The 10,600-nt window shown below is 25.5% G+C and overlaps 6 protein-coding genes across 7 annotated transcripts; 4 read left to right on the top strand and 2 right to left on the bottom strand.

Annotated features, from left to right (window-relative positions):
- Positions 1-1,152: 1,152 nt before the first annotated feature.
- OCT59_008886 (6-phosphogluconate dehydrogenase decarboxylating) lies at positions 1,153-3,514 on the bottom strand. Its single transcript, XM_025312527.2, has 8 exons — positions 3,424-3,514; positions 3,235-3,268; positions 3,059-3,161; positions 2,671-2,974; positions 2,266-2,593; positions 1,868-2,196; positions 1,575-1,797; positions 1,153-1,488 (listed from the first exon to the last, which is right to left on the bottom strand). Exons 1-8 carry the CDS (start codon positions 3,435-3,437, stop codon positions 1,348-1,350), a joined length of 1,476 nt encoding a protein of 491 aa, XP_025189430.1. The 5' UTR covers positions 3,438-3,514; the 3' UTR covers positions 1,153-1,347.
- A 1,238-nt stretch (positions 3,515-4,752) lies between these two features.
- Positions 4,753-5,721, top strand: OCT59_008885 (uncharacterized protein). Its single transcript, XM_025309781.2, has 5 exons — positions 4,753-4,945; positions 5,013-5,135; positions 5,207-5,290; positions 5,386-5,475; positions 5,548-5,721. The coding sequence occupies exons 1-5, from the start codon at positions 4,799-4,801 to the stop codon at positions 5,632-5,634; spliced, it is 531 nt and encodes a 176-aa protein (XP_025189429.1). The 5' UTR covers positions 4,753-4,798; the 3' UTR covers positions 5,635-5,721.
- A 223-nt stretch (positions 5,722-5,944) lies between these two features.
- Positions 5,945-6,839, top strand: OCT59_008884 (uncharacterized protein; the record flags this gene model as incomplete). Its single annotated transcript, XM_066133175.1, has 4 exons — positions 5,945-6,196; positions 6,284-6,346; positions 6,447-6,679; positions 6,761-6,839. The coding sequence occupies 4 exons, from the start codon at positions 5,945-5,947 to the stop codon at positions 6,837-6,839; spliced, it is 627 nt and encodes a 208-aa protein (XP_065999646.1).
- Positions 6,840-6,963: 124 nt separating this feature from the next.
- On the bottom strand, positions 6,964-7,405 carry OCT59_008883 (uncharacterized protein; the record flags this gene model as incomplete). The annotated part of the gene is made up of 4 exons (XM_066133174.1): positions 6,964-6,988; positions 7,068-7,126; positions 7,207-7,247; positions 7,309-7,405. The coding sequence occupies 4 exons, from the start codon at positions 7,403-7,405 to the stop codon at positions 6,964-6,966; spliced, it is 222 nt and encodes a 73-aa protein (XP_065999645.1).
- Positions 7,406-7,644: 239 nt separating this feature from the next.
- On the top strand, positions 7,645-9,257 carry OCT59_008882 (uncharacterized protein). Its single transcript, XM_025312525.2, has 6 exons — positions 7,645-7,772; positions 7,855-7,889; positions 7,966-8,107; positions 8,185-8,295; positions 8,375-8,587; positions 8,662-9,257. Exons 1-6 carry the CDS (start codon positions 7,737-7,739, stop codon positions 8,752-8,754), a joined length of 630 nt encoding a protein of 209 aa, XP_025189426.1. The 5' UTR covers positions 7,645-7,736; the 3' UTR covers positions 8,755-9,257.
- Positions 9,258-9,291: 34 nt separating this feature from the next.
- Positions 9,292-10,475, top strand: OCT59_008881 (uncharacterized protein; the record flags this gene model as incomplete). Of its 2 annotated transcripts, none has more annotated exons than XM_066133173.1 (4): positions 9,292-9,537; positions 9,619-9,837; positions 9,915-9,986; positions 10,070-10,475. In XM_066133173.1, 4 exons carry the CDS (start codon positions 9,292-9,294, stop codon positions 10,079-10,081), a joined length of 549 nt encoding a protein of 182 aa, XP_065999644.1. In that variant the 3' UTR covers positions 10,082-10,475. The 2 variants fall into 2 exon arrangements, with proteins under 2 accessions (XP_065999644.1, XP_065999643.1); XM_066133172.1 differs by having other exon boundaries at positions 10,060-10,475.
- Positions 10,476-10,600: the final 125 nt, after the last annotated feature.

The raw sequence follows: 10,600 nt of genomic DNA, 5'->3' as shown, positions 1-10,600 counted from the left end.
ATACCTAATGTTAATTAGAATTATGCATAATTTTTTATATATAATTTATTATTCATTATAATTATTTAAAGTAATTTGATTAAGTATATTATCAGGAACTTTTCTATGGGATTTATATTTTTTTTAGCAAGTTTTCCCATGATTCCTTTTTGAGAAATAGATATAATATAATTTGTAATAAATAAAAACTACCAAAATTTTTTTTTGAATTTTTTTTCAAAATTTTTTTAACAAAGCATGGGTAAGTTTATAAGCTAAAATGATTTATTTGAATAAGCACTATCAAATGATTGTTTTTTTTTATGTTACACAAAAATCACTTATTCTCAAATTTTTCCCATCATAATAAATTACCTGAACTTCAAACTTATGTAGCACTAGCAAAATTTATTATTTTTTAATCTAACCCGATAAGTTTAAAAGCTCTTGATATGCTTTATTAAAATTATCGGTTAGAATTTTAAAATATTATTTTTTGCTAATGTGACATCTTTTTGAAAATGTCACATTATGACTATAAAATTGGGTTGGTTATAGAGGTACCGCACTATACAATTGGTTATTTATTTTTTTTTTTACAATTTTCTTTTAATTTAATTTTAATGACCTTTTTTTTTATTTTATAATGGAAAATATTATTACTAAGATAATTTAATAATATTATAAGATAAAGTATATTTTTATTAAATAATAAACTATTTTTACAAGTAATATTTTTATTTTAAATTACTTAAACCTTAAATTTTTATAATTTTATATAAATTATATTATATTAGTATTTTAATACTAAAAATTTATATTTGAAAATTATATAATTTTGTAAACCTAAATTATATAATTCAGTTATCACTACTATAAAAGTCATATTATAAAAATAACCAAGTAATATAATGAGTATTTGCTAATCTTTCATAGTTATTGGTTATATATAATAATTTAAAATTTAACAATTTATTTACTGTTCCCTTTGAATAATAATAATAATAATAATAAAAATAATTTATTTAGGCTGGCACTAAATTATCATAATTTTAGCTCGAATTATAAGAAATTTTGGCCAATAAATTACGTTTACATGATATGATTTTTTATTTACTGATTTATTTTTTTTATAGCGTAAGTATTACAGTTTTATTGTTTAGTATTAGACTTATGTAAATATCATTTATACATATTTATTTATTCAAAAATTTAATTTATTTATATTTAAATATCATATACAAAGAAATATTGACAAATTGATATGAACTGTTTTACATCAAAATATGTTGCTTATTTACATACATTATCTCTTAAGCAAATTTTCATCTTTCTTATCATAAATATTGCATTTTTTTTTAATACAATTTAAGCTAAATATGCTGATGAACTTACATTTCCACCATGACCAGTCCAATTAACATGAACGTCAGTATCTTTCGGATGTTTATCGTCAGTATATTCATCAAGATATCTGAAAGTATGGGCACCAAAGTAATCTCTTTGAGCCTATATAATTATAAATTAATTAATTAATTATATATAAATTTGATTATATAATTAGAACATTCGTTAATTTTCTTTTAATGTTTTACCTGCAAAAGATTAGCTGGTAATCTTTCATGTCTATAACCATCATAAAAAGATAAAGCAGTTGATAATGCTGGAGTTGGAATACCAAGAATAGCTGCTTGTGCTACAACTTGACGCCAAGAATCTTGAGCATCATCAACAGCTTTCTTGAAGAATGGGTCAAAAAGTAAATTTTCAAGTTTCGGGTTCTTGGTATAAGCATTCTTAATATCACCAAGAAAAGCACTGAATAGAAAAAATTTTCACTTAAGAAGAGTTTTATTAATTAATTTATAAAAGTTAAATTTATAATTACCTTCGTATAATACATCCTCCACGCCACATTAAAGCGATACCAGCATTATTCAAATCCCAATTATGATCCTTAGCAGCTTCACGCATTAACATAAAACCTTGAGCATAGGAAATCAATTTTGAAGCATATAAAGCTTGACCCAATTGTTTAACAAACAAGTCTTTGTCTCCTTCAAATTTCTTATTTTTTGGTCCTGGCAAGATTTTGCTTGCACGAACACGTTCATCTTTTAAAGATGAAAGTGTACGAGAGTAAACAGCTTCACCAATCAATGTAACTGGAACTCCAAGGTCAAGTGATGATATGGCAGTCCATTTACCAGTACCTTTCTGTAATAATAAAAGAAAAATAGATTAGATATTTATTAAATAAAAATACTCTATTAAATAGATACGTACTTGACCAGCAGTATCTTTAATTTTTTCAACTAAGGGAGAACCATCATCATCTTTAAATCTCACAATATCTTTAGTAATATCAATCAAGAAGGAGTCCAATTCACCTTTGTTCCAAAATTCGAAAACATCACCAATCTTATCATGGTCAAAGCAAAGTCCTTCTTTCATTAAATGATATGCTTCACAAATAAGTTGCATGTCACCATATTCAATACCATTGTGGACCATTTTAACATAATGCCCAGCGCCAGTTTCACCAACCCAATCGCAACATGGTTCTTTACCAACTTTTGCAGCAATGGATTGGAAGATCGGTTTTACATGTTCCCTAATTATAAATTTTTAATTTTTTTTTTAAAAAAAAAAATTATATTTGAATTCTAATAAATAATAATTTATTTTTACCATGCAGCTTTAGAACCTCCAGGCATAAGAGAAGGGCCATAACGTGCACCATCTTCACCACCAGATACACCACATCCAATAAACAAGAAACCTTTTTCTTCCAAATATTTGCTTCGACGAATTGAATCTGGGAAATGAGAGTTACCACCATCAATGATTATGTCACCCTGATCAAGATGAGGAATGATTTGTTCAATAAAATCATCAACAGCGGATCCAGCTTTAACCAAAAGCATAATCTTTCGTGGTTTTTTCAATTTGCAAACAAGATCTTCAATAGAACTAGCACCAATAATTTTAGTGCCTATATGTGTAACATAATAAAAAAAAAATTGGTTAAATATCAAGAGATGAAAAACAATGCATTGATAAATAACAATGAGATTACCTTTTGCTTCATTAGCCAAGAAGTGTTCCACCTTAGATACAGTTCTGTTATAAGCAACTACTGTATAGCCATGATCATTAATGTTAAGGATAAGATTTTGGCCCTAAATTATCAAAAGAAAAAAGTTATTTTCAAAATAAAAATACAATCCAAACATTACAATATCACATACTTACCATAACGGCAAGGCCAATAAGACCGAAGTCTCCACTACATTAATTAATATAATAAATGAAATGATTTAGTATAAACTATATTTTGGTGTTATATGAAGCACAATTAATAAGATATGTCAATAATTGTTCATCGAAATAATTCCCTTCAAAAATAGAATTCTGAGAATTAAAACATTTGAAAAAACTTACGTTGGTGTACTCATATTTATTTTATGTTAAAAAATAAAGAATAAAAGGTAATTTTAGAACTAGATAAATGATTTGAAAAAAAATTTTTTGATGCAAGAAAAAACCAGCGGAGAGGTTTTTATCAGTCCAAATTTATTCAAATTGGGTTAATAAGCAAAGTTTTTTTAATCAGGATTAATTAATTTAATCAATTTACGATTATGTCACACGTGTTTCATATTTCGCATGAATCCTAATATGACTAACTTTGATTGTAAATGATCCGATTTTTAATACGAAGGATTTCAAACATTAATAATATTATTAATATAATTTTATACATCAGTAATGCGTTAATTGCAAAGGTTTTAAAATTAGTGTGATTTTATTTGATAGTGTTACAGTCAACTGATAAGTCATTTGACTTAGTTGATCTTAGAGCTTGCATTTTTTTTTCGCGTATCAAAAGATAAATTTTTTTTGTTGATAAATATTATAAATATTATAATTTATATCTTCATCGTAATATCATATATTAAAAAAAACAAAATTATAAAGTAAAATGCAACTATATCACAAATTTCTTTTAATAATGAGATTATCAATAATAATAATATTCCCTTGCATCTGAAAAATCCGTTCAGGTAGCACAATATAAGGTGAGTCCACAAACCTGTTGTAAAAGAGAAAGTAGTTCACGTAAATTTTTTAACAGTTTAGTGTTTTACATGGAATAGGATAGCGTGATTCAGGCCTATTAATAAATTTTCTTACAAGAAAAGCTTACATACCAATCCACTAGCCAATCTAATAAATCATTTGCAATTGCTTTTATTTTCAGTTTCGGATCCTTATGTTGTGTTCTTAAATGATTAACAATACTGGTTGTTTACTTGTTTTATTTTTTGCAGGACCATTCACATTAACGTTTAATACCATTATCATCTACAACGCTCCCGCTGATCGTTTTGATCAGAACTGCTCATTTTACGAAGGAGTATCTTAATTTCAAAAAGAAAGAAATAAGTTATGCAATTTTTTCAAACACATAAAGAAATTAATAAACGCAATTTCATTTCTATAAACATTAATAAATTGGATGATTTATTTTTGGGAAGGGGGCTTTTTTTTTGTTTCGCAACAATTAAAAAATTTCATTAGCAATAACTGTAGTTGCATTAAGATAAACAAAAAATGTATTACTAAATCAACTAGTCAATCGATAATGACTGTCTCTGATCGACCATTAGAGTGCCAAATTATTGATTGTAGATTATCCAGATTATCTCCAATTTTTTAGTGAAGTTCACTTAAATTCTAACCCCAAATTACGATTAGATGATAAAGACTGCAAAGATACGAGTTTATATTACTGATTTCAATTACGCATCTCATTATGCAATCATTTACTCTTGAGCCTTTTCCAACAAGAGGGCAAATTCATATTTTACTTTATAAAAACGTATCAAATGCAGCGGAATTACGTAAACGTCTATTATCTCACGATCAAGAATTATCTTACGCCTTTATAGACGCTAAAATGGTAAATATGATAGGATCTGAATTTTTTAAGTTGATAGAATTATTAATAATCTATTATATTATATTAGGTACTGGATAAGTTTCAATTGCTAGTAGCTACAAATGACGCAGTACAACATGAATTAAATTCTTCGCTTAAGACTCATAATGTACATTCTGAAATTGTTTATAGTCTTTCTCCAACAACAAACGTAAGTTCATTTTATTAAATTATTCATTTTTAAAATATATATTAAAAAAATCTTAAATTTTAAATAATTAGATAAGTGAATCATTACGAAGATTTGGTATTTCCGATTCTTCGACTTCAATCGTTGTCGTTAAAGTTGGAGGAAATAGTGAAGAGGTAAACAAAATTTCATATTATAGATAAATGAATATGTATGTATGTATATATATATATGTATGTTTTATTTTTTTTTTCTTTCTTTTATAATTTAGGCGAGATCTCATTTATCTACATTAATTCATGGAGAGGAATGTGATATCAAAGATTTTTCAAATTTTGTAGATATTTCAAGAATTAAAAAGGTAATTAATTTTAATTGATCGATATTTTTAAATATTTATAAGTATGTTAATATATTAAAAAATTTTATTTAGTATTATAAGATTGATGATAAAATTAATGATCAAAATGAGATGCTTGATATAATTGTTGGTTCTATCGCTATTAAAAGTGTAAGTTAATATAATTATAAGGTACGTGTAAAGAATGATAATATTAATACTAAAAAAGTAAATTAATTTTATGATAATAAAATAAAGTTTATCCTGTAAAATATAAATTTGATTGTCTATCGTAGTAATTAATCATTGATCAAAAATAATCAAACTTTACAAACTTTACAAGCTTTTACGGGGAAAAAAAAAGACTATTTTATCGAGATAAATAAAATCATTATGAAATGATTTAAATCATTGAGTTTTTTTTTTCAAAATTTTTAAAATTATTCCTTATTCAGATTACTTCGCGTTTTATATCTTGGGAACTTGCAAAATGCGAGTGAAGGATCAAGAAATGGATGAATACGATGATTACAAAACTCCAACATCTTCAAGAAATAATACGCAAAGTATGGTCCTAGAAGATGATTTGTTTATTATGTCACGAAACAGTACACAACGAACAGATCAAGATATGGATGAATACGGGGACGAGACTCCATTTAGTTCTCAAAATAATACACAACAAACTGATCAAGGAATGATTGAGAATTACGAAGAAGAAAATAATCAAGAAATGGAAAATGTATTTATATATATTTTCTTTTCTCATTTTTGAAATAATTTGCCATATAAATTATAATATTTTTTTGTAATTTTGATAAATTTGAAGGAGAGTCCTCCTAAAAAAAGGAAACGAACAACAAAGAAAAAGGATGAAACTCGAGATAATGAAGTTCGTTCATTTATTATTATTTAATTTGTTTATTCGAAATCACTTTTATTCAAGATTCATTTTTTAAATGTTTGTTCTTTTCCAAATTCTTTCAAACAAGACATCAACAACAATTAATAAAAAAAGTCGACGTGCTCCGACCACCACACGTAAAGAATCCACTTCAAAAAGAAAATCCAAGAAAAAGCCCGCTTCGCAAACTATATCTTCCGATACTGAGCTTCCCAAAGAATTAATTAGCGAAACAATCACTTCAGAAACTTCAGAAAATCAAGTTAAAACTAAAAAATCTCCTGCTGGTAGAAATTTTTGGAGTTTAGAAGACGATAAAAAGTTAGTTGATGCAGTTTTGGTGAATTTACAAGATGTCCCTTGGTCTAAAATTGCTCGTGAAAATTTTTCTAATCGTGACAGATCTGGTTGTTATAACAGGTGGAATGTCTTAAAGAAAAGATTATATCAAGATATGAATGGTAGTAGCGGTGAAAAATAATTATATAACTTCATATGCAAAACATCCAATTTTATCATTATAATAAAGTTCTTCCATATTAAATATGATTTTATTTAGAAAATTTTTCAAAAATTTTCCCATTTTTCATTTTGATTTTTTTAAATTAAATTATTTTCATAAACATCAATCTGATCCGAACATAATTAAAATATTCGTTAATAAAATTTAAAAAAAAACTAAAATTACTTCTTAAAGAGATATTAAAACCTTATGTAACAATTGCATGTTCTCTTGCTTTGGCTTCTTCGTATTCTCTCCTCCTTCTTCTATTTTCCAATAAAGTTTGTTTACGTTTTTGAATTAATTCTAATTGTCGTTTCTCAAGATAATAAACATAAGATCCTACTCCTCCAAAAAACACTGTTGAAAGTGCATGAGTCGCAGGTTCTATAAAAATAAATTTAATTGATTTAATTTTTTTTTTTTAAAAAAAATCAAATAAACTTACTATCTAATAAAGGTCTTTGTTGAATGGCTAAAGCAACTACTCTAACCGCAAATCCAAAAGCACTCCACCCAACAACATATGGAATAACTCCGGACATTTTCAATTTTCTATAATGCTATAATTCTATAATTGTTTATAAAAAAAATTAGTATAAATTAAATGGATTAACCGTCCATTCTTTTTTATTATTTACCAAACAAGTCCAAGAAGGAAAATGAATTTTATCTTACAAAGATTATATAAACCTTGCATGAAATTCATATGGCATCCGTTTGTTTACACATGACGATTGATCTTCAAAGATCTACAAGATAACCTCGCATATCATGTCCATATCCACCCCTAAACGACAAAAATAAAATTCTAACGAAACATTCAAAGAATCACTTTAGCTTCAAAAGCATTTTTTTTAATATAGGTTTGCAATAATGTTCGGTTTTAGCTCGCTTTTACCTCCGGATTGGGTAAGATTACGTTCTATTTTGAATTTTCAAACTTGAAAATTCTTCCAAAGTTTTTACAATTTGCTTTTATTTTCTAATTTAGGCCGCATTCTTCGGCTCACTTAGTTTGGCAGATATGTGAGTAACTTTCTGACATATATTCTAAGATTTAATTAATTTTTTTTCCAATATTGTTTGATTTATTATTTTATAGAATCGCAGGAATACCAGCTTTTCTTGTCATTTACACAGTTCTACCAAGTGCTATATATACAGCACGACATAGAAGCAGTAAAGGAAACTGGTATATCCCACCTGAACCTACTGATGAATCCCCTTCAATGCAAGCTAAATTGGTTTGATATTTATATTAAAATTTACATCATATTTTATTACAATTTAATTTTAATAAATAACATTATATATCTAATAGCTTTTATTGAACAGTTTGGCAGTATTATTTTCAGTCAAATATATTGCGCAATACATATTTAATCATCCAGGACCAGAAATTTTTGTCACGGGAACTCTATTAACTGTTATAGTAAGTAATTATCTAATATATATATATATATTTTCAAATTACTTTATAGATAATTCTAATTTAACTTCTGTTTCTTTAGTTGATTACTGTAGTCATATACCATTATGAGAATAGAGGAATTATAAAACCAGCAATTCCTCTTTCTGTCCTTTGGGGAACTACAACACTTACTACTTTATATTATACGACTTCAACTCATGATATCTCTCATGAGATATATCTTGTATCTAGCTTGTTAATGTTTATGTTAGAATGGGCTTCTCCAAGAACACCTGTAGAATCCGTAAGTTTTGTAAGTTTTAAAGAATAATCATTATCTTTTTTTTTTCAGAATTATATTTTTTATTTATTTATTTATTTAATTAGACTGCCACAACTCCTGGAGTTACACAAAGTAATGATACATCTCAGACTGAAAAAGTTTCTACAGAAGAATCTAAACATTCGAAATCAGAATAAAGAATATACAATATAAAAAAAATTTCAGCATTTATTATATACATCGTTTCAAGAACAATTAACATTAATAAAAAAAAAAAATTTTACGTTTTATAACATTTAGTTAGTACAAATCCATTTATCATAGATTTTAAACTGATAATTAAAGTTCAAATTAAGGGAGAATCTTAACATGGCAACACTTAATACATTTAAAATAATAGCAGCACAATTTCATTATTGCAAAATTAATATCATATCTTTATATTTAACTTCACCATGATCTGATTGATCTGATTAATGCAAACCTTGTTGATCTATTTAATTTAAATATATTAGCAATAATCCATATATTTTTTAGATATGTATTGAATTGAACTGAGGAAAAGGTTTTGATTACTATTAGTCTATTACAATTAAAATATTAAAATGCTTACAGTTAGGATTCTTGAAAATCTTTACTTTTGCGTCATAGGTTTCATTCAGTTTATTTACTAATAAAAAAAATTTTTTTTTTATTTTTTTATTTTTTTTATTTTTTTTTTTATTTGATAACAAATGATGAGAACTTTCATTAATAATCAAAATCATACTTTATTTAAAAAAATTTTAAAACCACGTTCAATAATAATATCACGATTTTTAACTATAAAATCAATAAATCAAAATGATAAAGATATATCTAGTCAAACTGAAGATGAATATAATGAAATTTTAAAAACACATCAAATTCCTGGTAGATATCTCCATTATTTTAAGAAAAATGGAAGGCAATTAAAGAAGGAATCTCAATTCGGAGATGAGGTTTGTATCATATTTTTTAAAATATATATATATATATATATACGTATTTTTTCATTAAATTAATATAATATTAAATAATAGGCTATTACTAAAATTTCAGCAAGAAAATTACGTTCTGGACATACAGTTACTGACGTGAAAGAAAGTAATAATGAAGATAATGTCGATTCTTTATTATCTTTTAAGGGTTTTTCTAGAGCGCAACAAAATATCGCCCAAAGATTATCTCGAGCAATAATAAAATGCAATGATGATGTACCTCATAATCATTTAACTTCTACCTTTGTACGGATTATGAATGTACGTGTAATATTCTTAAAATTACCTTTAATGCTTAAAAATGGACATATATATATATATATATTACTATATTTTAGATCGATGTATCACCCGAACTTAATTTTGCTAGAGTTTGGTGGAAACCTGATCCACAAAAAGGAATTAACAAGGTAAGATACAAATTATTTTTCAAAATATTTTTAATTGTGCAATTTTAATTTCTTTAATACCAAATTTTGAAAGTCAAAAATAGATAATACAATGAATAAATATTCAACTAAATATCGGAATATTTTGCAACGTGCCATGCACATGAGAAATCCGCCAAAAATAATTTTTTTGCGTTATGATGAAGCACTTGGAAATATAAATGAACTTTTAGATAAGATTGAAGAAGAATTGAAAGTAAAGGATAATGAAGTTGACAATTGAGAAATCCCAACTCAAAATTTTAATCGCCATCACATGACTTTCCAAAGCTTGTTTTAAATTATTTTATTATAATAATAAATTTTAATAACAAATTTCCATACAAAATGAATGTAAAAAATAGTAAAAGTAGTAAAATCAATAATTGATGAATGATTGCTATAATAGCAGTTGTATTATATAATAATTATCTGTTATAATTTGTTTGCCGCTAAAAGAATAAAAATTTTTATCATACAATCATAAAGAAATATTTTAAATTTCTTCAAGTAAAATGTGATAACATAAGTCTTTTAGGTCTATAAAACAATACCTTCCTACTGACATTTAAATAATTTTTTAATTCAAGCAAAAT

The sequence above is a fragment of the Rhizophagus irregularis genome, chromosome 17 (assembly GCF_026210795.1).
Source record: "Rhizophagus irregularis chromosome 17, complete sequence".
In the NCBI taxonomy this organism is placed as follows: domain Eukaryota; kingdom Fungi; phylum Glomeromycota; class Glomeromycetes; order Glomerales; family Glomeraceae; genus Rhizophagus; species Rhizophagus irregularis.
The sequence above is the reverse complement of the archived record's forward strand: the minus strand, read 5'-3'. Positions and strand labels throughout refer to the sequence as shown.

Excerpts from the sequence above, each read along its gene's own strand:
- OCT59_008886 (XM_025312527.2), bottom strand. Across the intron at positions 3,162-3,234 it reads TTATTGGCCTTGCCGTTATG|GGCCAAAATCTTATCCTTAA; the intron begins GTAAGTATGTGA and ends TTGATAATTTAG. Across the intron at positions 1,798-1,867 it reads GGAGGATGTATTATACGAAG|TGCTTTTCTTGGTGATATTA; the intron begins GTAATTATAAAT and ends TTTTCTATTCAG.
- OCT59_008882 (XM_025312525.2), top strand. The coding sequence starts at position 7,737 with ATGTTCGGTTTTAGCTCGCTTTTACCTCCGGATTGG. Across the intron at positions 7,890-7,965 it reads TCACTTAGTTTGGCAGATAT|AATCGCAGGAATACCAGCTT; the intron begins GTGAGTAACTTT and ends ATTATTTTATAG. Across the intron at positions 8,588-8,661 it reads CTGTAGAATCCGTAAGTTTT|ACTGCCACAACTCCTGGAGT; the intron begins GTAAGTTTTAAA and ends TTATTTAATTAG.
- OCT59_008885 (XM_025309781.2), top strand. The coding sequence starts at position 4,799 with ATGCAATCATTTACTCTTGAGCCTTTTCCAACAAGAGGGCAAATTCAT. Across the intron at positions 4,946-5,012 it reads CCTTTATAGACGCTAAAATG|GTACTGGATAAGTTTCAATT; the intron begins GTAAATATGATA and ends ATATTATATTAG. Across the intron at positions 5,136-5,206 it reads GTCTTTCTCCAACAACAAAC|ATAAGTGAATCATTACGAAG; the intron begins GTAAGTTCATTT and ends TTAAATAATTAG.